This window comes from Oenanthe melanoleuca, chromosome 3, assembly GCF_029582105.1.
Source record: "Oenanthe melanoleuca isolate GR-GAL-2019-014 chromosome 3, OMel1.0, whole genome shotgun sequence".
NCBI lineage: Eukaryota > Metazoa > Chordata > Aves > Passeriformes > Muscicapidae > Oenanthe > Oenanthe melanoleuca.
Window position 1 is genome coordinate 957,475 of NC_079336.1, and position 26,806 is coordinate 984,280.

A 26,806-nucleotide genomic window follows, 5' to 3' on the forward strand; every position below is an offset into this window, starting at 1 on the left:
GCTCCAGCAAAGGCGGCTTCCTGCAGCCCCCGCTCGGAGCAGACACCGCCCGCCCGCTGCCCTCAGAGCCCTCTTCTCCTGCCCGCCCATCTCCGCAGCCGTGGCAAACACACGCAACAGGAGGCAGGAGAGCAACAAGATCCCGCTCGCTGCTGCTCCCGGCTCCCAGCCCACAGCTCATCCCCAGGGCCCGACCTTGTCCGTGCGTGTCCCGCAGCTCCTGCGATGGGACAAGTCCAGCACAGCCCCGGCTCTTTATGCAGCCCTGGCTCTCCGGTGGGTGCGGCTTCACCCATTTCAGAGACAAAAGGTTAATTCTGGGAAATCAGGCAATTTACTGCAGCAGAAAGTGAAACTATTTTTTAGTGTATATTAATTGACTAGCAGTTGTTCAGAACTTGACCTCTGGCATCCAACTGCAAGTTTCCACTCAGAAATAGCAGTGCCTGGCTGCAGCTTTCTTGGCAGGGAACATCCCACACCTGACAGTAACAGAGCTCTGGGGTTTGGCAGAGGACATTCAACACCCAACCAGAGCAGGGTTCCTGGATTGCTTTTCCCTTGGGATGTGGACACAATAATCCTGCTCTATGACCTCCAAACAGGCACTGGAGTTTGGATATGGAGACCTCCAGCCTGCCAGGACCAGCCACCCCCTGCTCCAGGCTGACAAGTCACAAGTGCTGGAGCAGACACAGGTGGCATTTGTCCGGCCTCAGGGGGAGCCTCAGCCCCTGCCAGGCAGGGCTGGGACACATCAGCTGCAGAGCATGGATTTGGTCCCCCCCTGCCCAGGTTAGCTTAGCCTGGCTCCAGAGGGATATTTCCTACACCCAGAGAATTCCCTGCTGCAGGAGTGTTTCAGGCACAGAATCTCAGGACCACTGAGGTTGGAAAAGCTCTCCCAGAACACAGAGTACAAGCTGTGCCTGATCCTCTCCTTGTCCGAAACCCAAAGCACTGAATGCCACTGGCAGCACAGCCCGACCCCGCCTGGCTGTCTCCTCCTGGCAGGGAGTTGTGCAGAGCCACAAGGTCCCCCTGAGGCTCCTTTTCTCCAGGCTGAGCCCCTTTCCCAGCTCCCTCAGCCTCTCCTGGGGCTCCAGCCCCTTCCCCAGCTCCGTTCCCTTCCCTGGACTCGCTGCAGCCCCTCCAGGGCTCTCCTGTCAGGAGGGGCCCAGAGCTGCCCCCAGCACTGGAGGTGTCCCAGCAGTGCCAGCACAGGGGACAGGTACTGCCCTGGCCCTGCTGCCACCCCAGAGCTGGCACAGCCCAGGGGCCACTGGCCTCTTGCCCACCTGGGCACACCTGGGCTCCTATGGCTTTAACTGGGGTCATGGTTGGAGACCAAGTCAGGACCCTCTGTGATCCATGTGACAAAAGCCTCTTTATTGTTCTGAACCCTTCTTAAATAGAGGGTTGAAATTTCCCTGCTCATGAGAGATGGTTGTTTGGAGTTAAGGCTGCTGTCTGAAGAGTGTGGTGTCTGTACCTTTATATGGAACATCATTGGGTGAAATCTGTGTTTGGGTTTGAATATATCTTATCATTGTTGACACAGGTGTGTGTTTATTGAACCAGGCTAATCAAATTGCATTTCTTATTTATGACTGAATTAGTTGACTAGCTAGTGATATGCAGAAAAGCCTCTGGAACTGTGAGAAATGTGAGTTCCAATATAGGTATACATTTATTCAGTGCTGAGGTGCATAGGGGTTAGCTCCTCCCAAAGCATGCACACCGAAACTTCAAACTACTGCTCTATTTATTCCCAAAAAGCCTAGGATTACACAATATGCCTCATACATATTCATGTCCTAGCCCCCTCTAATCCCACCTATCCACGCTTTGTATTAAAACGAACCAGAAGTCCTCTTGTGCTTGCGCCTCTCCAATTCGGGTCTCATCAGGGGTCTCTGACACGGCTTCCAAACCCTTCATTGCAATTGCACTTTTCAACTTTGTCTCTAGAGCATGTGACATAGCCCTTTGGGCACATTCCAGGTCTTGTGATTAGTTCTCGCTGGTTTAGGGTTTTGTATTTATCATTTATCCCTGGTAGCCTTGCACCCCTCACCCTGTTTTCAAGTTCTGGCTCCGTTTATCACAAAGCGCTCTGCCTCTTCTCCTGTTATGCAAGCACAGTAAATGTCAGGCAATCCTCATTATCTTGGTTAGCTAATTTTGATGAACTTTTCCTTACTCTTCCATTCCCCATCTCACTACAAGCCAGCTTGTGCTGTGACAATTCCCAATTTCTTTTTGAATAAAAAGATGCAACTTGTTTTCTGTCATTTTACTTGCAAGGGCCCTTGGCAGATAAGATGACACAGAGAGCATGAGTTTAATTTGAATAAGCCCTTTTATGTGTGAAATTATATCTCCCATGTAACATATTTTAAGAGTGGGCTTATTGCTCCCAGCATACATATTCTCGCAGGGATTTTTTCTTTTTTTCTGAATGAAGCAGAGATACTGGACTTCAGGGTTGCCTTAGAAAGTGTGGTTTATTTTTCTTATTTTCTACACAGGCAGAAAGGGTAAGCTAGTCTTACAGACGTTCACAGCTGTCACGATCTGCTCAACCTGAGCGAGAGTCGTGATGGTTCGTTTGATCCCAGGGTGCAAAAGACAAAAAGCAAGAGACTCAGGTTTTTTGAAGCAGAAAGCAGTAATGCAGTTTATTGTGTGTAATAATTCAGTTTTGCGATAGAGAGAGAGAGACAGGAGGAGAGAGAGAGGGTGAGAGGGAGAAAGGATGTGATATAGCTACCAACAGACAGGATGCATCCTCATGGTCGTCTGACGAGACGCATCTTCAATCCGTTGGGGAGAAAGAGATCTCAAAGTCTCTTTAGGAAAGTCACTTTTTTTTAGTCCTTTTCCAAAGCGAGTCTGGCTAAAAGGTGGGATGATTTATGGACTATTGTGTGTGGAGATCATTGCTCCAAGAAACAGGTGGAACAGGGCACTACAGCCAGTACCCTGCTCACAGGAGCAGCATAGCATGGCAAGCTCCAAGCACAGCTACAAACAGTCCTTGGCAAGCATCCACCTTGTCCAGGCCAGAACTCAGGGAAGCGGCGTGATCCCCAGGGTCTTAGTCTCTGATGATGTTCGTAAGACAGATCAGAGAAAATTTGGGACCGACTCTTACAGCACCCCGTGACTCACGATCATCGGCCAGAGCACTCCTTCATGGTGCTGTTGAGAAGTCTTCAGGACTCGTCCGAGTTGGTAGAATTATCCCGGAAAACAGAGACAGAAATTAGGTCAGAAAAGAAAAGCAGGGAAAAAAGAGCACAAAAAAAAAAAAAGAGAGAGAGAAAACAAAACAAATAATCAATTAATCAAATAATCAACAGGAGGCAGGAGAGCAACAAGATCCCGGCTCCCAGCCCACAGCTCATCCCCAGGGCCCGACCTTGTCCGTGCGTGTCCCGCAGCTCCTGCGATGGGACAAGTCCAGCACAGCCCCGGCTCTTTATCCTGCCCTGGCTCTCCGGTGGGTGCGGCTTCACCCATTCCAGAGACAAAAGGGTAATTCTGGGAAATCAGGCAATTTACTGCAGCAGAAAGTGAAACTATTTTTTGGAGTTAAATAAGGGACTAACAGGTGATAAGAGCTTGACCTCTGGCATCCAACTGCAAGTTTCCACTCAGATATAGTAGTGCATGAATACCAGTGCCTGGCTGCAGCTTTCTTGGCAGGGGACATCCCACACCTGACCGTAACAGAGAGCACTGGGGTTAGGCAGATGACATTCAACACTCGACCAGAGCAGGGTGCCAGGATTGCTCCTCCTTTGGGATGTGGACACACAAATCCTGGTCCACGGCCTCCAAACAAGCACTGGTGTTTGGACATCCCAGCCCATCCACTCCAAGCTGTGCTTGAGACTCTCCTTGTCCCAAGCCCAGAGCACTGAGTGCCACATCCAGCCCTTCCCTGGACACCCCCAGGGATGGGCACTCCAAAGCTCCCTGGGCAGCCCCTGCCAAGGCCTGAGCACCCTTTCCATGGAGAAATTGCTGCTGCTGTCCAACCTGAGCCTGCCCTGGCCCAGCCTGAGCCCATTTCCCCTTCTCCTGTCCCTGTTCCCTGGCAGCACAGCCCGACCCCCCCTGGCTGTCCCCTCCTGGCAGGGAGTTGTGCAGAGCCACAAGGTCCCCCTGAGGCTCCTTTTCTCCAGGCTGAGCCCCTTTCCCAGCTCCCTCAGCCTCTCCTGGGGCTCCAGCCCTTCCCCAGCTCCGTTCCCTTCCCTGGACTCGCTGCAGCCCCTCCAGGGCTCTCCTGTCAGGAGGGGCCCAGAGCTGCCCCCAGCACTGGAGGTGTCCCAGCAGTGCCAGCAGAGGGGACAGGCACTGCCCTGGCCCTGCTGCCACCCCAGAGCTGGCACAGCCCAGGGGCCACTGGCCTCTTGCCCACCTGGGCACACCTGGGCTCCTGTGGCTTTAACTGGGGTCATGGTTGTAGACCAAGAGAGGACCCTCTGTGATCCATGTGACAAAAGCCATTTTATTTTTCTGAACCCTTCTTAAATAAAGGGTTGAAATTTCCCGGCTCATGAGAGATGATTGGTTTGGAGTTCAGGCTGCTCAGCTCTCTGACCAGTGAGGTGTGTGCAGCTTAGGATGCAAGCAGTTGGGTGAAATCTCTGTTTGGGTTTGATTATATCTTAGCATTGTATACTCAGAGGCCTGTTTATTGATGCAGGCTAATCAAATTGCATTTCTTATCTATGGCTGAATTAATTGCCTAGCAACAAGCCTACTTGTGCTGTGACAATTCCCTGTTTCTTTTAGATTAAAATGATTAAACTTGTTCTCTGTCATTTTAATTGCAAGGGACCTTTTCAGGTAAGACGAGACAGACACCAGAGTTTAATTTGGATGAGGCTTTTTACCTGTGGAATTATTTCTCCCATGTCACATCTTTTGAGTGTTAGCTTATTGCTCCCAGGATCTACCTATGGGGATTTTTTCTTTTTTCTGTATGAGGCAGAGAGACAGGACTTCTGGGTTGCTTTAGAAAGTGTGGTTAATTTTTCCTATTTTCTACACAGACAAAAAGAGTAAGTTTGTCTTACAGATGTTCACAGCATGGCTCAGAAGTCACAAATGACGAGGGCAATAATCCCTCAGCACGGGAATTCCATGCACTCCCTGGAGGAGCAAGGCCTGAGGGCCAAAATGAGTTAAAATCATCTCCAGAGACTTACCTCCCACCGAGTCTCCCAGGAGGTTGCGGTGAGAAGAAAGTCCCCCCCACCGTGCTCTGTTTCTTCATGAAAATAGCCTGTACCCGGTTGGTCTCTTTCCCTTGTTCTGGTTCCTGAGCTCTCAGATTATTTGCCCTGTTGCTCTACCCCTCCCCCTGCCTATCCCATATAAATCCCTGTTTCTGCGCAGCCCGGGGGAGGTGTTCACCTTTCACAAAGTTGCCTCTTATAATAAAGGCTTTGTTTTCTGTGGAACCCTGTCGGAGGCTCCTGTCCTTTATCCCTGCGCCGCCCGAACCGTGACTTCACAGGAGAGCGAGAAATGCCTAGAGCTGAAGTCACTCGCCGCTAAGGGACGTGCCTGTGCCCCTTGGGACATCCCCTGCTGGACGCCTCTCCAGGAAGGTGGCGGCAGCCCGGGAAGAAGAGCAGCGGAGCCCCGGAGGGCGGCAAGTGGCCCCCGAAGGCCTCGGGCTTGTAGCCAGGGAGTCCCTGGAGAAGCGTCTGCTGCAGTGGCTGCAGGACTCAGCCGCCTTTGGGACGCTGCTTGTGCCAGGAGAGCCCTGTGCGTTTTAGCAGAGGCGATGTGAGGAGAGCCCGGGAGCCTCGGCTGCCGTGGGAGAGCAGAAGAGGAGCTCTGAGGAGCGGCCGATGGGGCTGAGCACCTGCCAGCAGATTTCCTCTGAGCCTGCGGGCCCCACCCTGCCTGAAGAAAGATTGTAAGTTGTTTAATTTGGGGTTTTCTGCGCACTGAATTCTGTTCAGGTCTTGTGCTTTTCTTTTCGCTTTTTGTGCTCGGTAAGCGAATGGGATCGGCAGGATGGGAAGCGTAGGTTTACTCGTCCTGAGAGGGATCTTTATTATGAAGTGCTGGGAGCCCTTTTTCGGGGAGATTTTAAGTTTTCTGGGAGCAGTCTTTGAAGGGGGAATCTTAAGGTGTTTATTCATTGGATTTTTAAGCATTTTCCTGATTCCACCGGGGATTCTGTTCGATAAAATTCTTTCTGGGACCGACTGGAAAACTTTATTCTTTCCAAGCTCCAGGGGATTATTCTGTTTTTAAGTTTATTGCTTTGTTTGACATTACTGTTAAATTAGTAGAAAAATGGGGCACTGTTTGGGGATCGGGTCCCCAGTTACAAACCCCTTTCCCTCCTTCCCCCCGTGTTCCTAAGCCCGCTTTCCCGGCTGAGGGAAGATGGGCAGGCGGGCGCAGCCCTTTGGCACAGGGCGGCTCTGGATGCCCTGACTTCTCCCGACCTCCTCTGTCCCTCTGCCACAGCGGTTCTGGCCAAAGCGCCCTGGATCTGGCCCTGATCTTCAAAGCTGCACCCCTGTAGCCAGTTCCAGCTGCGGCTGTTGCTGCACAAGGCGGCACAGCCGATGTGTCCGGACTCACCATTCGGTGTCCCCCGGTTCCCAGTTTCCCTGGGCTCTCTTTTCAATATCGCCACCCCCTGCTGCTCCTCCGCCCGCGCAATCCATCGCGCCCGGCCCTCGTGTGGAGAGCTGGCCTGAAAGGATGGTGCAGGAGGGAATCCTTCCCGATGGCTTGCAGCTGTGCTGATTGCCAAGGAGTGCAAACACCTGGGTGTGCCCGGTCAGTGTGGGGGCTAGAAAAGCGTGGGCTAGGTGCCCAGCAGGTGCAGGTACTTACAGTTGGGGTTGGAGCATGAGAGCGAGAGTTGCTGGAGTAAGAGAAGGAGTGTGCTGGCTGTGCTGTGAGGAGGGGAGGGACATGTAGCTGTGCAAGGGGCAGATATGGTGAGAGGATGATGTGTGGGGGACTGTCAGGGTTGGGCAGCTGGGAAAGGGACAGCTTGGGGTGAGCCAGTGATGCAGAGTGGAAAGAAGGAGTCAGTGCTGTGTGGAGGTGCTGTAAGAGAAGGAATCCTTACTGTGTGAAGCTGCCTCTAAGAGAAGGAGTCAGAGTTGCATGATAGAGAGGCGTGTGAATAAAGGATGTAGAATTTGCAAGTAAAGCACTGGTGGGGATGGCAGTTAAAGGTCTGGAGGTGACAGCAGCCGTGTCCGTGTCACCGTATGATCTGTGACCCCAGGCAGCCGAGCAGCAGCGGTGCCAAGCCTTTCAGCAGCGGCACCCAGAGCTCCCCCAGTGCCGAGACCTGCGGCCGCAGCGCGGCCGGACTGTGCCCCCACAGCACCCCCGGTCCCTGCCGCTCCGCTCCAGGCAGCTCCGGTGCGCTGGAACACACCCCGCGCAGCGATCCGGCGCCCTAAATCCTGTGCTGAGGCCAACAAGAGCGATAACTTCGGATTGTGACTCCGAGTGCAAGCTCCACTGGGCGCAGACGCGGAGGGAGGTCACTCGGGAGGGGGACTGGGAGCTGGCCCGAAAGATCTCAGCCTTGCCAGCTGTCCCCCGCTGGACGCCCTCCAGGAAGGTTGCAGCACCCCGGGCAGATCAGCACTGGACCCCCTGGACCTCGGCAACAAGGTTTAGGGTTACAAGGTCTTTCCAGGATTTATCAACAGCTTCTCTCAGAAAAATAATATTCTTGTGTTGGCTTCAGTGAAAACCAGCACACTTATCCCGTATCTATCCATTATTCTTTTCTCCAAAAACTTTATGATGGTAACAGGAAAAGGTTTTCTGATAAGCCCAAACTCATAACTGGGACCCTACACTCCAGTAGAAGCACAGTAATCTCTCTGCAGCCAAGAGTTGACACCATGGCCAGGGGCTCCTCCACTCCCAGTCTGGCTGGGGGAGCCCTTCTAAATCCTCTTTCAGCCCAGGTGTTCCCCCTTCCCTGGCACTCAGCCCTTGCAGCACACAGTCACATGGCCCAGCTCTGGCTCCTCTCACTGGCTACGGGGCTGCTTGGCCAGGGCTGTGCTTGGCAGAGTTTGGGTTTGTTCCTCTTTTGTCCTGCAGGTTCCCAGCTGAGATGCTTCAGTGTACGGAACCTCACTGGGATCAACTTTCTCAGCCCTCCTTGTGTGTGACAGGCCAGGCTTGGTTCCCAGTACTGCCTCCCTTGGCCCTGCCACTTACTCTGGCTTCCCTGGATGTTGTGGAGGGCTTCCTGCCCTCTCTGCTGTCCCTGCAGACAGTGAAGCCACTCCTGGAGCAGAGCCTCTGCTGCTACACCCCTCCCCCAGTGCCACTCCCCTGTCCCCTGCCTGTCTGCAGCACACGCAGAGCTCGAGTCAGCAGCCCCAGGTGTAACTCCCCTGAACACCAAGGAGACACAGAGCAGTGTGGTCCAAATCAACTCCTTTATTAGAAGAGCTTGCTAATTATTTCACCAAATCATAGAACAATTGGATACCACTGTCTTCATTGGGCTTGAGAACGTCATCATTGCAACCGAATTTTGTGTAGACCCTAATTCAAAATTCTCCTAAACTGCAAAGCCACCACGTTTCTTCCTTCCCATGGATGTGACCTAACGCCGCTCCAGCTCAGAGAGTGCTTCCTGCTTGGTAATTCTCTGCCACGCCTCAGGGATTTCTCCTTTGCCCTGAAATTTCTTATTGAACAAATCTTCCAGGTGTGTCCTGAAACGAGACACAAACCATTTCCAGTACGCCTGCATGGATGAATCAGGAAGAATGTTCCAAGTGGAAACAGGAGGTCCTGCATCACGGTATGTTTTGTAAGGGAACCATGGGCCACCATGAAATCTGAATCGGCAATTACTTGCAACAAGGTTGGAACAAATATCAATGACCAGATGGTCTGTCCCTTCCCATTTGAATCCCGTCAAAGCCTGTGGGCGATGGAAGACCAGCTGATGGTCTCCATCATGATTCAACATGGTGTTTGAGCAGACAGCCCCACAAAAGGGACACTGCTCCCAGCACCCCGAAAAATGCTCTGCCAGAATGGTATGGGGCTGTCTAGAAAATGAGCTCATATTAGCATCAGCTAGTTCTTTCATGAGCCTGTCCCTCAGGTCAAACAGAGATTCTGCCATGGCACTGCTCAGGAACTCAATGTCTGTAACCTCCTGGTGCTCGATGCCCTTCAGCTCACTTCTGGGCAGGTTGATCACCTCTGCCAGCTCCCTGCAAAATTCATCCAGCCAAAGAGAGATTTTGTCTTGTCTGTCTTTTCTGTCTTTGACAATTTGGGATGAAAAAGAAACAGCTGACAGGATGTTTCTGTAGAGAAGATTAAGGGAGGAGTCTAAAAACTTCTGCAGCCTCCTGCTCTCATCTAAACAATGACTCTCCACTCGTCTCTCAATGTAACTCTGAAAAAACTGTTTTGGAGATGTAAGGTACTGCTTGAAATACTCAAAATTTTCTTGTTCTGCCAGGTATCTCAGGATGCAGACTTCCAGATTGGCTCTGTTGCCCCTGAAGTCTGGGAATTTGCCCTGCATGTCCTCAGCAATGTCTTTAGCCGTCCTCTCAAAGACTGCCTTGCGAAGAGCTGGTTCAATCTTGTCACAAAGGAAAACAGCAAAAGTTGTGATTGAAGTGGCTCCTTGGCAGGAAATCTGGAAACATTGGAAGAAATCTTCTCTCTTGCTGCTCAGGTACACAGCTGGGTCATTTGCCTTTTGGAATGCTTTGTGCATGGCTTTAAATCTTTCTGCTGCCATTTTGCACAGATAGAGGGACAAATCCATCCTGTACTCTCTGTTAAAAGTACATTTTGCATTGCTGGGGACAGAGTTCACACCTTTCTGTACTTCATTGAGTATTTCATGAATAAAATTTCGACTGTAATCCCGTTTCTCCTGTTCCTTCTTGTCAATGTTTGCCCTCACACGCGCTATGATGTCATCCGTTATGCACTGAAATGTTTTCACATCAGCATTGGTAATGTACCTTAGATCTGGGATGATGCGAAAATACTTTTTCTTCATGATATGTTTCTCTGAATCAAAAGAAAATATTCTGCCTTTGGAAAATGACGTGATCTTTTCAGAGATATTCGGCTCCTTAAAGTGCTCTAGGAGGACATCTTCGATTTCTGCATCGATATCCACCCGTTCCAGTGGACGAGCAGCACGGGAGACTTCAGCAATCCAGGTGTTCCAGACAAGAGTGAAGTTATCCTTCAGTTCTTTCTCACTGAGGCTTTTCCCTTTCAGAGTCACAGCCAGCTCCCTACTCCTTCTCAGAAGCTCACCTTCATATTCCTGCTTCCTTGCATCCAGTTTATTCTGTTCCTTCTGTAGCTCAATAAGATTCTCACATTTCTTTTTTATTTCATGAAGAAGAGTCTCTTTTAGTTCTTTCAACTTCAGCTCTGTGCTTGATTTCCACTGGACTAGTGTCTCATGGTCTTTTTCTTCCCTGAAATACTTTTCCACTTCTATCCCAATGGCATCACTTGTCTCTTGCACCAGCCCTTCAAGGTGTTCTCTGGTGACATTCTGCAAGTCCCCATTCTGAATTTTGTTGTTCAGTCTCATCTGGACATCTAAGACTTGACTTCTCAGCTTCCAGGTCCACTGACTAAAGGCACTTTCCAGTTTCCTGTACGCAGCAATCTCCAGGGAATTCTTGAAGCTGAAAACAAAGTTTTCATTCAGCAAAGCATTCCAGAGGTCACCAATACGATCTTTCAGGCTCGAGAGCTTCAAAATGCTGCGCTGTGACTGCTGCATGGCAGCCTGGAGGATTTTGCTCTTGAGTTGCTTAGCGTTCTGGCTGTAGGTGGGGTTGGGTGCTGCCATTGGGGGGTTTCCTTCCCACAGGTGAGCAAAGTAGTGAATGTGGGTGTTCACATCAAAGCCAATGACATCGCTGAAGGAGGAGACATCACAGCATTCCTGCTGGGCAGCTAACACGGTCATTTCATCCAGCTTTTCCTGCAAACGCCTTTGTCCTTCCATGTTCTGCTCCTTGGCAGTTGCTTCTCCCACATTTTGGTGCACAAAGAGGCAGCTTGGGGAAAGATTGACTTTCTTCATCCTCAGGAAAGCCTGCACAGCGATCTGGAGAACATCTTGCATTTCTGATGGATTTTCTCCAAAGATATTGATCACAGTCAAATTGCCGACACCAATGACAAAGGTGGCCAGCTCGTTGTCATGGTTCAGGGACTGTTTATTTGCCATCTCAATGGCACGAAGTCCCTCTGTGTCAATCACCAGCACAAAATCAAAGCCCAAGTCCTGCTGCAGCTCCTCGCCCAGTGGGATGAGCTGCATGAAGGCTCCGCGGGTGCATCTCCCCGCGCTGACGTTGAACTGCAGACCGAACATGGCATTCAGCAGGGTGGACTTGCCTGTGCTCTGGAGGCCTAGTACAGAGAGCACAAACACTCGTTTGTCCCCCAGCCTCTCAATTAAGCTGTCAAAGATTGCTCCCACCCAGCGTAAGGGCAGGTAAGAAGCGTCCCCATCCATCAGCTCCACAGGATAGCCCGAAATCATCAGCTCTGCTGCAATTTCCGGCAGTTTGGCAAAATTGTCTTTCTTGGACTTCATTAATTCCAGAGCTTCATAAATCTGCCCTATTTCCCTCAGGAGGTGCTCCAGGCCGATGGATGAGTCATTGATTTCTTCAGAGATGGTATCCAGGCGACTCACTAATGGATCCTTCACCTTGGGGTTTTTCTTGGTTTTCTTTACTGACAGGATTTCAGTCCATAATTTGTGATAGTCTCTCCTCAGTTCTTCAAGGCGACCACAGGACAGCTCGTCCATAAAGACCTTCATCCACTGCAGGAAGTATTTCCTGGTAGCTGCTGGCTGGGCCTGGAGAAAGCCAAGGAATGATTTCATTAGCAGGTTGAGAGGGAAAGCTTGCTCAAGTTGCTTTTGTCTTATTGCTTTCTTCTCATTTTCAATTTGACTGCGATGATGCTCAATGCTCTTGTTCCTCTTCTCCTGCAATCGAGTGAGTTCTTTGTCCTTTCTGCACCACTGGTACCACAGTTTTCCTTGAAGCGGCAGCAGCTTGGATTTGATCTCAGACAGCTTCTCTTTCTTCAGAAGGTCCACCAGCTCCTTTGCCTTTGCTTTGGCTGTCACACACGCAGGTTGATCTGCATCCACCATGAATCCGTGCTGGCGAGCTTTGTCCGCGCAGGCGTCCAGGCTGAAACGTGGATTAGACCCTTCCAGGAGATCCCTGATCATACTGGTCAGCTGGTCCATCAGTTCTGCTTCGTTTCTGTTCTTCATCCCTATTGTTATGTTTTTGGTGGATTGTCCACTTGCAATGTTCTCTTTTTCCGTAAGAAGACAAACCAAAGGCCTTTGTGACTGCCACAGGTCCTGCAGAAGTTTTTTCCCCCTGTTGTCCATGTGCTCCGAATCAGACACAAGAGCCACATTGACAGCAGATATGTCCTGCAGGAACTGCAGCTGTGCTCCATGATCCCTGGCGTCTCCATGCAGATTACAGAAAGCCACGCAGGACTCAAATGTGTCATCAGGGCTTCCACGGGGGCAGTACCAGGCGATCTCCACCACCCCTTCCATCAGCAAACGCTCTCTGGTGCTGCCTCTGCAGTTGCGGTGGAAGAAAGTGTCGTGTTTGCGTTTGCTCAGCAGAGCGTTCAGGAGCTGAGACTTGGAAAAGGAGGCCGAGCTGCCAATGCGGATGAAGGACACGATGAGAGTCTGTGCCTGGAAGATGAGTTTGTTGTTGTAACTCTTTGTTTGGGCCTGCTTTCCTGACTTCTGTGTCTCTTTCCAGCTCCTTTGGATTTGGCTGAGGGCGTAGAGCGGGAACTCGATGTGTGAAGTGCAGGGGTTGGGCAGCAGCAGAGGCAGTGCCAGTTGGCAGAAGGCCAGCTTGGTTGCAAGGGTCTGTCTCAGGAAGTCATCAGCACAATGGAAAATGGCCATCTGCAGGTCCATGGGGTGTACATGGCCATCCCTGCTTGCATGTTCAGAGGCTGCTCCCATCAGATTATCAAGGAAGTTTTCAAAGGAGTTTGATTGTTGGTCCTTTTGCTCTCGGTTTTCTGGCATGGGTGCAAGGCCTGGGTTGTTCTCTTCCAAGCAAGTCAAGTACCTCACCTGGTAATCCACACTTAACAGCTTTTGCAAGAAGTAGAATGGCAGTTCCTTGTCCTTGCTGGGCTGGCTGTCCTGCAGAGACATCTTGCAAATGGTGCGAAAATCTCCCATCCCCATATTTCTTGGATAGTGATTTTCGAGTCCAAGGCGCTTGAGCAATTGGAGGAACTCCTGGTCCGCAATGGCTTCATTTGCATTAGATTGGCTGCTGTCTGACTTGGATTGAGGCTGACTGGGTGGCTCATGGGTTGTAAAAATATCATCCAGATCTCTGAGTATATTTTGCATCCTCTGTTCATCCCATTTGTCATCCAAGCACCCACTGATCAAAGAATTTAAGTCCTGTTCCAGCCTCTCCCAATCTGTGCCTGCACTGTGCTTTAGGAGGAGATTCTTTATCCGTGTGGACCACAAGCCTTTCATGTGATCTTCCATGAAAACTAAACGCTCCCTCTTCTGCTCTGGGGACAGCTTTTGACTTCCTGCTGTCACTGTCAGACCTGTCAGCAGAAGGGAGGCCTCAGCTCTATCGGCATCTTGCTCCTTCAAGTTCACATACTCCTCATGTGCATCTTGGATTTCCTTGGCCATGTACTGAATTTCTGGGTGTCCAAGGAGGTGCTGAAAAGTGCAGCTTTCCACCTGGTACCCTGTGCTGGTCACAATCAAGAGCACCAAGAGTTCCATGTCCTTCTCAGCGCGTTCCTGGAGAGACTGGAGTAAGGAATAAATGGTGAGGCTGGTGGTCAGGGTGGCTTCTATCTTTGCTTCGTGAACAGCAGAAGCAGAGCTTCCTCGTGCGTAAGTGACGGCATAGATGTGCTCCTTCATTTGCTGCAGTGTTTTGATGAGTTCTTCAAGCTCAGAGATTTTGGGAGATCTGTGAAATGGCTGCTCATTCTGGAAGATCCATTGCATAATGAAGGAAGCCTCAGGGAAGTCCTTGACAGAGTAGATATGAGGATCCAGGAGGGTTTTCAACATTACCTTGACAGAGGTGGTGTTTTCTGGAGGTGACTCCTGGCAGCTCCGCACGGTGTTCATCAGGAAGTCCTGCAGGGCTTTGTGTGACAGGCACACATTGATCCACACACTGTGGTTCCTGGTTTTTGCATTCAGATCATCTTTGAGTTCCATCAGCTTGAGCAACTTCCTTTCATGCACTGTCACGTCCCAGGCCTTCACAGTCTCCATGAAATCTCTGGCCTCTTGCAATGCACTGCCCACTTCCTCTCCAAAAATGGTGCCGACGCTCTCATTCGTCAGCGCTTTGTACGCATCCCTGAGGGCTCTGCTCATCTTCTTGATGGACTTAAAATCCTCACAGTGATTGTACTGGATGACATCCCACACTGGGATCAGCTCAAAGCCACGGTCGATAACGCACCACGTTGTGTTATCAGACACGAGCCCTGTTTTCCACTGAGGAAGAGAAGTTGTGTCTGCTGGGCCCCCTGTGTTGACCATGTAGAGCTGAATGGCTGTATAGGAACTTTCTTCTGCTCTTCCCCGGTCAGAAGCCTTTGAGTTCCATTTAGAAACATCCACGGTACCTTCTACACTGGCCCCGAAGCCACTCCAGCTGGCCCCAACAAAGCAGTTCAGTGCTTCAGACGTTTGTCGCTTCACCTCTTCCCGCTGCTCAGCTCGGAATCCTTCTGTGGACGCCTTCCACCAGAATATCCCCCCAAAGTGGAGGGGACCCTGGTTTATGTGGGACCCAAACCTGCTGAAGAAGCTCTCACACATCTTCACAAAGCTGGGGTTGTCTTCTTTCCCAGTGACCCCCAAAATCTGCTCCATGTCTTGCAGCTCCCGCAGAGCCGCATCCGAGAGGCGAAGCTGATGCCTTTGGAAGTAGCAGGAGGCCAGGGGGATGTACTGGAACTTGGTGGTGCAGAAGTAGCTCTGCTCAGAGTGGGACTGGTGGGTGTCCTGGGACTGTGAGGACTTGCTGTGATCTACACCCGCTCCCACCTTAATCTTCCAGAATGCAAATTTGGCAGAAACACTCAGGCTGAACCCCAGCTGCTCCATGGACTTGGTGAAAGTGGATTCTGCTGCAGAGGAGGAGAACTCTCTCTTCTCAAGCAGCGATCCTTGCTCTGCACCAGCGAGCTGGAATCCCTCAGGAACCCTGAGGAGCTGCTCTCTTGTTGCCAGCACATCTCCATCTCTGCTGGTTGTGTAGATGCCCTGCAGGGCCAGTCCCCCCGACGCCCGCCTCAGCACCTCGGTGTCAGGGATGTTCTCCCTCCTGCCTGCTGACAGCTCCTGCTGCTGCTCCAGCTGCTTATGGATGCTCTCCAGCATTTCTGCCAAGGGTTTCTTTGGAGATGGCCAGAACTCTTTGGGAATCTCCATGGCTTGCCACAGAGTCTCTGCTTTCTCCCTCAGTGCATCCTGGCTGTGGCTGCGACAGTTGAGCATTTCTGTCAGATCTTTTAGGGCTTGTTTGGCCACTTCTTGCTTTTGCTTTGTCATTTCCAAGTGCTCCTTCTGCAGCTCTTTAGAGGCTGATTTGTCATCTGTTATGTTCAGGAGTTTCTGGAGTGCCTTTTTCTCCCAGGGGTGCCGTACCTCACACTCCAGCTTGAGGTAGTCTTCATATTCCAGATGTTGCAGGGCTTCTTTGCACTTGACTCCCAGGATCTGTGACACTTTGGGCAGCCAGTACCCAGCATCCAGTCCTTCCTTCTGAAATGCCTCTGCCAGGAGCTGGGCCTTTGCATTTCCCTCTGGAGTGTCCTCTGGCGAGGCCATGGCTGTGGAAGAAGCAATGAGACTTTCCCTAAGGTGTTGTCAGAGGCCCCGGCCTCCTGGCAGAGGCTCTGCAGCAGCTGCAGCCCTGGGGTTGTTCTCACCCAGCTGCTGGAGCCCGGCCTGGTCTGGCACAAGAGCCAGGGTGTCCTTTCCAGCAGCCTGGATGTGCCTGCTGCTTTCCTGTGTGCAGGATCAGCCCTGAAGCTGAGTGTGTATCCCAGAGATAACACAGACACACAGACATACACACAAACACACAGACAGACATACAGAGAGACACACAGACACAGAGAGACACTGATGGGTTTGAGAGATGCCTTTTGTCACCTACTGCTTGTTAGCAGAGAGGGTCTTGTTAGGCAAGTGACCATTGGTGGCCATCTCAGCCTCAGCCTCTGTGGAACACCTGGGCTTTAAATCTCTGCTTATAGGAGGAAAAGTTCCTGCAAACCTTCAACCATTTCCTTGAGGGGAGCAGACGTCAGGCTAGTCAGGGCCTAGTTTCAGAGAGCCCCTGGGATATGGCTCTACAAAGGTGCTGCTGCTGCCACCACTGCCACCCCAAGGCCAGGAGCTTCCTCTTCTGTTGTTGGACCCCACAACCCTGCTAGGATGCCCTCTCACTGCAGTTTGCTATCTATTGTTGGAACTCTAGGACTGATGCTGCTGCAATGGCTTATGAGCAAGATTTCTTCTCCATCCCCTTCCCATCTGGGACACCATTGCCATTCACCCCAGCACCCTGCAGCTGCATGGGATTGTCACACCTGCCCTGTCCACAGGAATCTGCCTGCACTCTCTGCCAGTGATGATGGTAACTGCACAACAGGGGAAAAGTGTCTGTGGCTGAGAAGGTTGGGAACTCGGTCATTATTCTGTTTCTCATTAATTCCATAGTTGCTGTTGTTTTGTTTGTCTTGTTAGATATGCTAGTAAAGATTTGTTAATCCTATCCCCCTGTCTTTCCCTGAGAGCATCTTAATTTCAAAATTATACTAATTCAGAGGGAGGAATGTATTGTCTCCATTTCAAGGGAAGGCCCTGTTTTTCCTTAGGGGACTCCTGCCTTTTAAACCGGGACATACATGGGGCCTGAGGGCATTGAAGGGAATGAGTGAAAAAGGAGTAACAGTTCTTAAGCGACCTAAGTTTTTGTGTTAGGTGGCACCATGTGGCTAGCTTACCCTGGTTTGAGTTGCACCTGGTCACAGCTATATCTCTTCCATTTGCAGGCCCTTGTCTAAACATGGGTCCTATAACTAAGGCTACTGTGGCTGTTATCCAGTTCATTTTGGGGGTTGATAAGGTGAGGAATTAATGAATTTTTTGCTTCCTCTGGAAGGCGGGTTCATGGATTCAGAGCTATCACACACTAACTGTATTTTTTTGAGGTTACTTCAATAATGGTACTTTCTGTGAGGAAGTGACAGCAGCAGAAATTTTCTCCCAACCCTTCACTCAGTTTTTAGGTCCACCCCACCAGTTTTTGAAGGGTCAAAATCCTCTCTAAATGCTAATGATATCATACAGTGGCTGGTGCAGCTGATATGCCTGTTAAACCTGTTCTATTTAACATACAGAGATAAGGGGATATTGGCTTGGATAACCACTCCGATGCCTACCCCAGGAAATAGGAGTGCTGCCCCACAGTTCACCTCAGAAATGAACCACCCAGATTGGGTAGAGGTGCTACTGAGGGAGAAGCATGAGATGGGCCAGATACTGTAAAATCTCCCCAGCTCTTGAGAAACCCTCCCTCTACCCTAAAGAGGGAGAGTCTGATGGTGCAGCAGTGAAACCCACAAACATTTAATCTGTCCAGCTGTTCCAGCTCAACCGCAAGGGCAGTCACAGCCAGAAGCAGTTGCCCCTGTGGAAACTAGAAAGTCTAAGATGAAAACAAAGCACCTAGTTAATAAGGATAAGAAAGGAGTGTCCTCACAACCAGCAGGGGAGCCAGAGGTTGAGATCGTCACTGAGTCCCTCTGGTACGAAAGTCTCTGTAATCTGCAAAAAGACGTTGTGTGACAGGGGTGTGAAGCTTATACAACCTGGTTATTTCAGGTCTGGGACCTTATGGGTACAGGAGTGCAACTGGATGATACTGAGACAAGGAATTTGGGACCCTTGACCTAGGACTCAGGTGTGGACCAGGCATTCATAGGGGAACCAGGGCCCTTTTCTCTCTGGGGGCAGCTTTTAATGAGTGTAAGAAAGAGGTTTGTCCACAGAGAGAATGCCGTGTGGACACCACTGAAGGCCCAGGCAAAATCTGCCAGGCCTTTTTCTCAAGTTCTGAGTCTTTTTCTCAGGCCGTGAAACTTTCTCAGCTCCAGCCAGGATTTTTCCCCGGCTAGAGACTTTTCTTTACTGTAAACACAAGACAAAGAATCGTAACAGAGATAAACACCTTCTAGATCCATGGGAAAGCAAGGGAGAAGAGGTGTCTCTTTCTCTGACCAATGAGCTGTCTGTATTTTGTTTTTCATGAACTATCTTATTTAAGCCATGGCTTCCTTCAATAAATTGCTCTTTCTTGCACCAAGTAAGAGAGTGCCTTGTTGCTGTATTCTCTTGCCGCTCCGTAACCCTTCGTACGGCAACAATGCCGGAGTACCATCATAGAATGTGCTGGAAGACCTTTGAGGAAGGGATCCAACAGCTGGGAGAAGTGGCAGTATTGCAGGTACTCTTTGGGAAGGATGGATAGCATGACGATGACCCCAACAAGGTCAGGTGCACAGGGCAGATGTTGTGGAATATGGCAAACCTGAGGCCATCTCAATATACCGCCTTCATTGCAACAATTAATGCTGGTAACAACCAAGAGACAGTGGGTTCTGTCACCAACAAGCTTAGGAACTAGGAGAGTATGATCAATGGCCCGATTTAGGCTCATGTGTCTGCTGTAATTAAGAACCTCCCAGAGGAGATGAGGGAGGAGGTGACGAGGAACAGTTCCCATACGGCACCTGTGCAAGTCACAGGCCCTAAAGACAGAGGCCAGCGTCCCCCAGCTAGGGAGAGAAGGTACACCCCATGAGCTGATCTGTGTTTTTTTCTCTGTAACCACGGAAAAATCAGATGGGAAACCCACTTCTGTCCAGGCAGCATGGCTGTGTCAACTCAGGGAAAGAAATGCTAACCGAGGGAGCTCCACTAAAGTGAAGGTGGTTTCAACACCCATGACCAAGCTGCCAGGTATTACAGAAGGGAGGATGACCTGTTGGATACCCTGGAAGGAACCTCCCCTATGTGTTGTAACACAAAACCAGGGGTAGAAGGAATGCTATAGCTCTTTCTAGGGTCCTATATCATTGGCAAGAAAGTCATAAGGGCCTCTTTCCTCCCTAATCACTCCTGTTACCCTAACCCCGTGTCCACATCCTATTAGCTTCTTTCCAAGTCCCCTCCCTAACCTTTTCCCTAAAAAAGTCTGTTAGCTGAGACCCTAACCCTCTTTGTCCGCTGGAGTCATCATGCAATAAACAAGATCCCTAAGAAAGACAAAAAGCCTCTTTTAAATTCCTTCATTTTTCTAATGTAGCACACTAGCTCCCTCAAAGTAAGTAACTAAGAGGGAGTTACAGGGTGTTACACCTATGTATGCCCAGGAAGGAAATAATAACCAGGTATGTAGGGTTGCAGTACAGGATGTGGCCAGAAATGTGTATTCTTTCACCATCTGTTGAAGCTGGTTGGGGCAGGGATCCTTATCTCGGTGGCACATACTATCTGCTAATGGGCCATCTTTAAGACCAGATGGGGCAGTCATCTTTATTCTTTCCTCAACCCATCTCCCTCCAGGAAGATATTATCTACTGTTGGGCCATGAAGTCCTACTGTATAACAGATAAAATTACATCATCCCATTGGGATGCTCCAGCCAGGGGGAGGAGCCAAGCCTTTCCTACCTAGATAAAAACTGAGATTTTGGACACCAAGATATCTTCTTTTTCCTGGATTCTGGAGGAAAGCCGAATCTTTCCCCATCATCCCTGGACCTTCAGAGGAAAACTGCACCCTTCTGCAGGAGCACTGCTTCAGCTGAACCACATCTGCCACTGCAGGAGGACTGTGGCCACCATTTAATCAGACTGCTACCAACACTGACTGATGAGGTGTCAGGTTGTATTCTGACTCTGTCAGTGTTTTGGATTGTTCTTTGTAATACTGTACTTCTATTTTAGTTTTTCTAGTAAAGAACTGTTATTCCTAATTCACATATCTTTGCCTGAGAGCCCCTTAATTTCAAATTTATAATAATTTGGGAGGAGGAGGTTTACATTCTCCATTTCAAAGGGAAGCTTCTGCCTTTATTAGCAGACACTTGTCCTTCAAACCAGGATACCAGGGCTGGAGGGGCCCTGCCTCTAGCCAGGGAGAGGCAAGGCCTGACAGGATCTCTTGGACAGTGTGGATCCGATGGCCTGGCACATCAGAGACCAGAAATACAGGGCATTAGTAGATACAGGTGCACAGTGTACCCTAATACCATCAGGACATTTAGGGTCAGAACCTGTTTCCATTGCTGGAGTGGCGGGAGGATCACAGCAATTGACTTTTAGAAGCTGAGGTGAGCCTGACTGGGAAGGAGTGGCAGAAACATCCTATTGTGACCAGCCCAGTGGCTCTGTGTATTTTGGGCATAGATTTCCTCTGGAATGGCTATTACAAAGACCCAAAGGGACTCAGATGGGCCTTTGGAATAGCTGCTGTAGAGGCAGAGGTCATTAAGCAGTTGAACACCTTGCCTGGACTATCAGAAAACCCATCTGCAGTGGAACTCCTGAAGGTAGAAGAGCAACAGGTACCAATTGCCACCTCGACAGTGCACCACCGGCAGTACCGGATGAATCAAGATGCTGTGATCCCCATCCACAAGATGATCCGTGAGCTGGAGAGCCAAGGAGTGTTCAGCAAAACCCATTAACCCTTCAACAGCCCCATCTGGCCTGTGTGCAAATCTGATGGAGAATGGAGATTGACTGTGGACTATCGTGCATTGAATGAAGTGACTCCACTGCTAAACGCTGCTGTGCCGGACATGCTGGAACTCCAGTATGAGCTGGAGTCCAAGGCAGCAAGGTGGTATGCCACCATTGACATTGCCAGTGCATTTTTCTCCATTCCTCTGGCAGCAGAGTGCAGGTCTCGGTTTGCTTTCACCTGGAGGGGCGTGCAGTACACCTGGAACCAACTGCCCCAAGTGTGGAAACACAGCCCCACCATCTGCCATGGACTGATCCAGGCTGCACTGAAAAAGGGTGAAGCTCCAGAACATTTGCAGTACACCGATGACCATTGTGTGGGGGAACACAGCAATGGAGGTATTTGAGAAGGGAGAGAAGATCATCCAAATTCTGCTGCTTCACCATTTAGAAGAGCAAAGTCAAAGGACCTGCTCGAGAGATCCAGTACCTCGGAGTGAAGTGGCAAGATGGACAGCATCAGAATCCCAATGATGTTATCAATAAGATCACTGCAATGTCACCACCAACAAGCAAGAAGGAAACACCAGCTTTCCTAGATGCCACATGCTTTTGGAGAATGCACATCCCTGAGTACAGCCAGATTGTGAGCCCTCTCTACCTGGTCACCCGCAAGAAGAATGATTTCCACTGGGGCACTGAGCAGCAGCAAGACTTCGCCCAGATCAAACAGGAGATGGGTCATGCAAGTAGCCCTTGGCCCAGTCAGGATGGGACCAGAGGTAAAGAATGTGCTCTACTCTGCAGCTGGGTACTATGGCCTGTCCTGGTGCCTTTGGCAGAAGGTGCCTTGTGAGACCCAAGGCTGACCCCTGGGATTCTGGAGCCGAAGTTACAAAGGATCTGAAGCCAATTACACTCTCACAGAGAAGGAAATCTTGGCTGCCTATGAAGGAGTTCAAGCTGCCTCAGAGGTAATTGGCACGGAAGCACAGCTTCTCCTGGCACCCCGACTGCCAGTGCTGGGGTGGATGTTCAAAGGAAAGGTTCCCTCTACCCACCACGCCACCGACGCCACATGGAGCAAGTGGATTGCCCTCATCACGCAGCGCGCCCGTATTGGCAACCCGAATCGCCCTGGAATTTTGGAGATAATTACAAACTGGTCAGAAGGTGAAGTTTTTGGTCTTGCTGAGGAAGAGGAGCAGAAACCAGTGACCTGGGCTGAAGAAGCCCCACCATACAACCAACTGCCAGCAGATGAAACATGTTATGCTCTTTTCACCGACGGCTCCTACTGCATTGTGGGGTTGAACCAGAAGTGGAAAGCAGCCGTATGGAGCCCCACACGACAGGCTGCACAAGCTACCAAAGGAGAAGGTGGATCAAATCAACTTGCTGAACTCAAAGCTGTTCAGCTGGCCTTGGACATTGCTGAGAGAGAGAAATGGCCTAAGCTCTACCTTTACACTGATTCCTGGATGGTAGCCAATGCTCTGTGGAGTTGGCTGGAAAGGTGGAAAAAGGTTAACTGGCAACATAGAGGAAAACCAAGCTGGGCTGCTGATGAGTGGAAAGACATTGTCACTCGGGTAGAAAAGCTACCTGTGAAAGTCCATCATGTGGATGCCCATGTTCCCAAGAGTCGGGCTAATGAAGAACATCGGCCCAACGAGCAGGTAGATCAGGCTGCACAGATAGAGGTGTCAAAGATAGACTTAGATTGGGAACACAAGGGAGAATTGTTCCTGGCTCGATGGGTCCACGATGCCTCAGGTCATTAGGGCAGAGATGCCACCTGTAAGTGGGCATGAGACCGAGGGGTGGATCTGACTGTTGGAGTCAGTGGGTCAGGGGTCTCTCTGAATTCTTCAGAGAGAAATCAGAGTACAGGAATTGAATTAAATCCTTTGGATGGATTGAAGTATATTAGGGCACTCACACATAAAGTAGACATTTAAGCGAATACACGGTCACAGTCACAGGACTTGAAGGGAAAACAGCAACCATCTGTCCCTTTGTGGTGCAGAAACCTCTCACGGTGTGGGGAAGAGACCTGCTGTCCTAGTATGGAGTGAGACTGGAAGTGGATTTTTGAAGGGGGCCATGACGACACTTGTCACCCTGTAGTTGTCCTGGAAAACTAACAATGCTCTCTGGGCGAGTCAATGGCCTCTGAAAAAGGAGAAATTGAGTGCCCTCAAAGAACTGGTCCAAAAACAACTGCAGAAAGGCCACATTAAAGAGACCAACAGTCCCTGGAATTCACCAGTGCTTGTCATATGCAAGAAAGCATCTGATTCCTGGAGGCTGCTGAAGGATCTCAGGAAAATCAATGAAGTGATGGAGGACATGGGACCTATGCAACTGGGACTGCCTTCTCTTTCAGCAATTCCAAGAGACTGGCCTCCTGTCATCATAGATTTAAAGGATATTTTTTCAATATTCCACTTCATCCGGAAGATGCTCCACGGTTTGTCTTTTCTGTTCTAAGCATCAACAGGCAGGAACCTCTGAGAGGCACCACTGGACTGTTCTGCCACAGGGAATGAAAAATTCACCGACCATCTGCCAACGGTTTGTGGCTCGAGCTCTGGCTCCTGCTCGGCAGAAGCACCCTCAAGCAATGATTCTACATTACATGGACGATTTACTTATTTTGGCTTCAACTCAAAAGGAGGTGAGAGAAGTTAGTGACAGTGTTGTCACAGCAGTTCAGGAAGCTGGACTTGAAACTTCTACTTAGAAGACTCAAGAAGTTTCACCATGGAAGTACCTTGGGTGAAGAATGACAACAGTCCATGAAACCTCAGAAGATTCAGCTTCAAACCAAAGTCAATACCTTGCAAGACCTGCAGCAACTTTTAGGAAAATTAACTGCATCAGAGCCACTTTGGGAATTACCAACAATTAACTTGTTCCAGTTTTTGATTTGCTCAGAGGGAACTGTGATATTACCTCTCCAAGATCTTTAACACTTGAAGCTCAAAAAGCCCTTGAGAAAGTTACTGAAGCCCTTCAATCGAGACAAGCTCATCAATGTGTACCATCACTGCCGTTTTTTCTTGCAATTCTGGGGAAAAACATGCAACTGTATGGACTTACATTTCAGTGGGATGTTTCCAAAAGTGACCTCTTGGTGATAACAGAATGCCTTATAGATCCCCAAAGTCAATATTTACCACCATGGAAATGTTGGCTCAGATTGTAATTAGAGCCAGGGAAAGGTTGTTAGCCATTTCAGGTTGGGATTTCACTATAATTTATTTGTCTTTAAGGAAAGAGTATTTTGATTGGGCTTTGCAAAAAATCAGAGGATTTTCAAATTGCATTGTTAAATTTGTCAGGTGTCTGTTCTATTCATTTTCCAGGTCATAAGCTGTTGCAAGCAAAATTAAGTTTTAAAGAAAAACCCATTTTAAGTGAAGTGCCCCTTGGGGCTGTCACTGTGTTTACTGATGGTTCAGGGAGAACACACAGATCAGTAATCACACGGCAGAAGAAGAAAACTAAGGAATGGAAGTCTGATATTCAGACAGTGGAAGGTTCAAATCAGGCTGTGGAACTGGCAACTGTTGTTAGAGCATTTCAGCTTTTCTCAGAACCTTTTAATTTGATCACAGATTCTGCATATGTAGCTAACTTAGTTCGAAGAATTCAGAGAGACCCCTGAATCACTGACTCCAACATCTGACCATGGACAGTATTTTTCAGGTTATCCACGACTGTGAGACGTTTGCTGCCATCAAGCAAGCCAAGCGGGTGAAGCCTCTGTGCTATGGAGGGCGATGGTCCAAATATAAGTACAGAGAGGCCTGGCAGATTGACTATATCACAGTGACTCAAACCCGCCAAGGCAAGCGCTACGTGCCGACCGTGGTGGAAGCCACCACTGGGTTGTTGGAGACCTACCCAGTGCCTCCTGCCACTGCTCAGAACACCATCCTGGGCCTTGAAAAGCAAGTTTGGAGGCATGGTATCCCTGAGAGAATTGAGTCAGACAAGATGACTCATTTCAAGGATAGCCTTATAAGCACCTGGGCTAGAGAACACGGCATTGAGTGGGTGTATCCTATCCCCTACCACGCACTAGCAGCTGGGAAAGTCAAACGGTGCAATGGTCTGCTTAAAACCACCTTAAAAGCATCTGGTGGGGGGACTTTCAAGAACTGGGGGATGAATTTACCAAAGACCACATGGTTAATGAACACCTGAGGTTCCACTAACTGAGCTGGCCCTGGCTAATCTGAGCCCTTGGGAACACCAGGTGGAGACAAGGTTCCAGTGGTACATGTGAAAGGTATGCTAGGAAAAACTGTTTGGGTGAATTCTGCCTCCAGCAAAGACAGTTCCATCTGTGGGGTTGTCTTCACTCAGAAACCAGGTTGCACGCGGTGGGTGATGAAAACGGATGGAGACACCCAATGCATACCCCAAGGAAACCTTGTTTTAGGGCGAACTACCCATGACATTATGCCTGTATTTGTACCTGCATGTATATATGTGTATTAATAAGGTACTGCATGTATGTATATAATTTAAAGGTAAATTTGGTGTAACATGTTGGAGTGGAAAAAAATGTGAGATGGATAATGTTGGGGCTGGTTTCTTCTTTCCTCTCTGCATGTGGAATTGTTTTCCCATTGACATGCTAAGAAGCACTGATGGCTAGATCCTTGACACAGAGCTGGGGGAGGGCAGGGGGGGAGCACCGCAAAATTTAGAAGCAGGAAAAGTGGCTGGAGGGGGCAGTTGCAGCCTCACTCTTGGCTCTCGGAGGAGGAAGGTTGCTGCTGCTACCACTAGTGTGCCAACGCCAGGAGCTGACTCTTCTGTTGTTGGACCCCGCAACGCTGCTAGAATGCCCTCTCACTGCAGTTTGCTATCTCCAAGCATCCTGTCGGAGCACCAGGACTGATGCTGCCCCAAAGGCTTGTAAGCTAAGTTTTTTCTGCATCCCCTTCCTATCTGGGACACCGCCGCCATAAAACCCAGCACCCTGCAGCTGCATGGGATCATCACACCTGCCCTGCTCACTGGGAATCTGCCTGCACTCCCTTCCAGTGATGACGGTAACTGCACAACAGGGGAAAAGTGTCTGTGGCTGAGAAGGTTGGGAAGTCGGTCATTATTCTGTTTGTTGTTAATTCCATAGTTGCTGTTGTTTTGTTTGTCTTGTTAGATATACTAGTAAAGATCTGTTAATCCTATCCCCCTGTCTTTCCCTGAGAGCATCTTAATTTCAAAATTATACTAATTCAGAGGGAGGGATTTATTGTCTTCATTTCATAGGAAGGCCCTGTTTTTCCTTAGGAGATCCCTGCCCTTCAAACCAGGACACACATTAACCCATGGAGTTGATCAAGGACAGCCAGTTAATCTGAGTTTTTTGATCTCAGTAAAGCTTTCCATCCTGCCTCTCCCAGGACCCTGGTGTGTCCCTTCCAACTCAGGCTATTCCATCATTCCACAATTATCACCCTAACAGATCTGGTGCTTTCACAAGACACTGCCTTTTAATCTTTGGGGGTTTTCACTCTGCCACACAACCCTGAAAATTTTGTCCGAGTCTCACTTCACTTGGATACAGGAGACATTTCTTCCTTGCAAAAAAGTCCTTCTGAACATTCAGCCTCCATCCCACCAAGGCCACAACACTCTTACCAAAACAGTTATCGATCCCAGGGGCTTGGACTCAGCTAGAAATCTGAGGGCTCCTGAACCCTTCCAGAGCATTCAAGGGCAGCTTTCCCTCGGGAATCCCTGCAGATTTGGGCAATCTGAGCAAGGGCTGTGCACTCTGATTCCCCTCACCCACCTCACAGCAGATGCTCCTGTTCTCCCAGCCTTGGCTTCCAGCAGACACCAGCAGCCGAGGGCCCCAGCTCAGGGGACACAGCACAGCAGCAGGGCACACGGCAGGGTGTGGAGA

The 26,806-nt window shown here is 49.8% G+C and overlaps 1 protein-coding gene and 1 long non-coding RNA gene across 3 annotated transcripts; one reads left to right on the forward strand and one right to left on the reverse strand.

Moving 5' to 3' along the window:
* LOC130250766 (uncharacterized) lies at positions 1-17,379 on the forward strand. Of its 2 annotated transcripts, XR_008840039.1 has the most exons (5): positions 1-889; positions 5,067-5,941; positions 8,741-8,836; positions 9,512-9,733; positions 16,599-17,379. It is a non-coding gene; the product is annotated as an uncharacterized LOC130250766 (long non-coding RNA). The 2 variants fall into 2 exon arrangements; XR_008840038.1 differs by lacking the exon at positions 1-889 and having other exon boundaries at positions 4,261-5,941.
* LOC130250759 (interferon-induced very large GTPase 1-like) lies at positions 8,447-26,778 on the reverse strand. Its single transcript, XM_056486788.1, has 2 exons — positions 26,693-26,778; positions 8,447-15,945 (listed from the first exon to the last, which is right to left on the reverse strand). Exon 2 carries the CDS (start codon positions 15,941-15,943, stop codon positions 8,636-8,638), a length of 7,308 nt encoding a protein of 2,435 aa, XP_056342763.1. The 5' UTR covers positions 15,944-15,945; positions 26,693-26,778; the 3' UTR covers positions 8,447-8,635.
* Between the last annotated feature and the right edge of the window lie 28 nt (positions 26,779-26,806).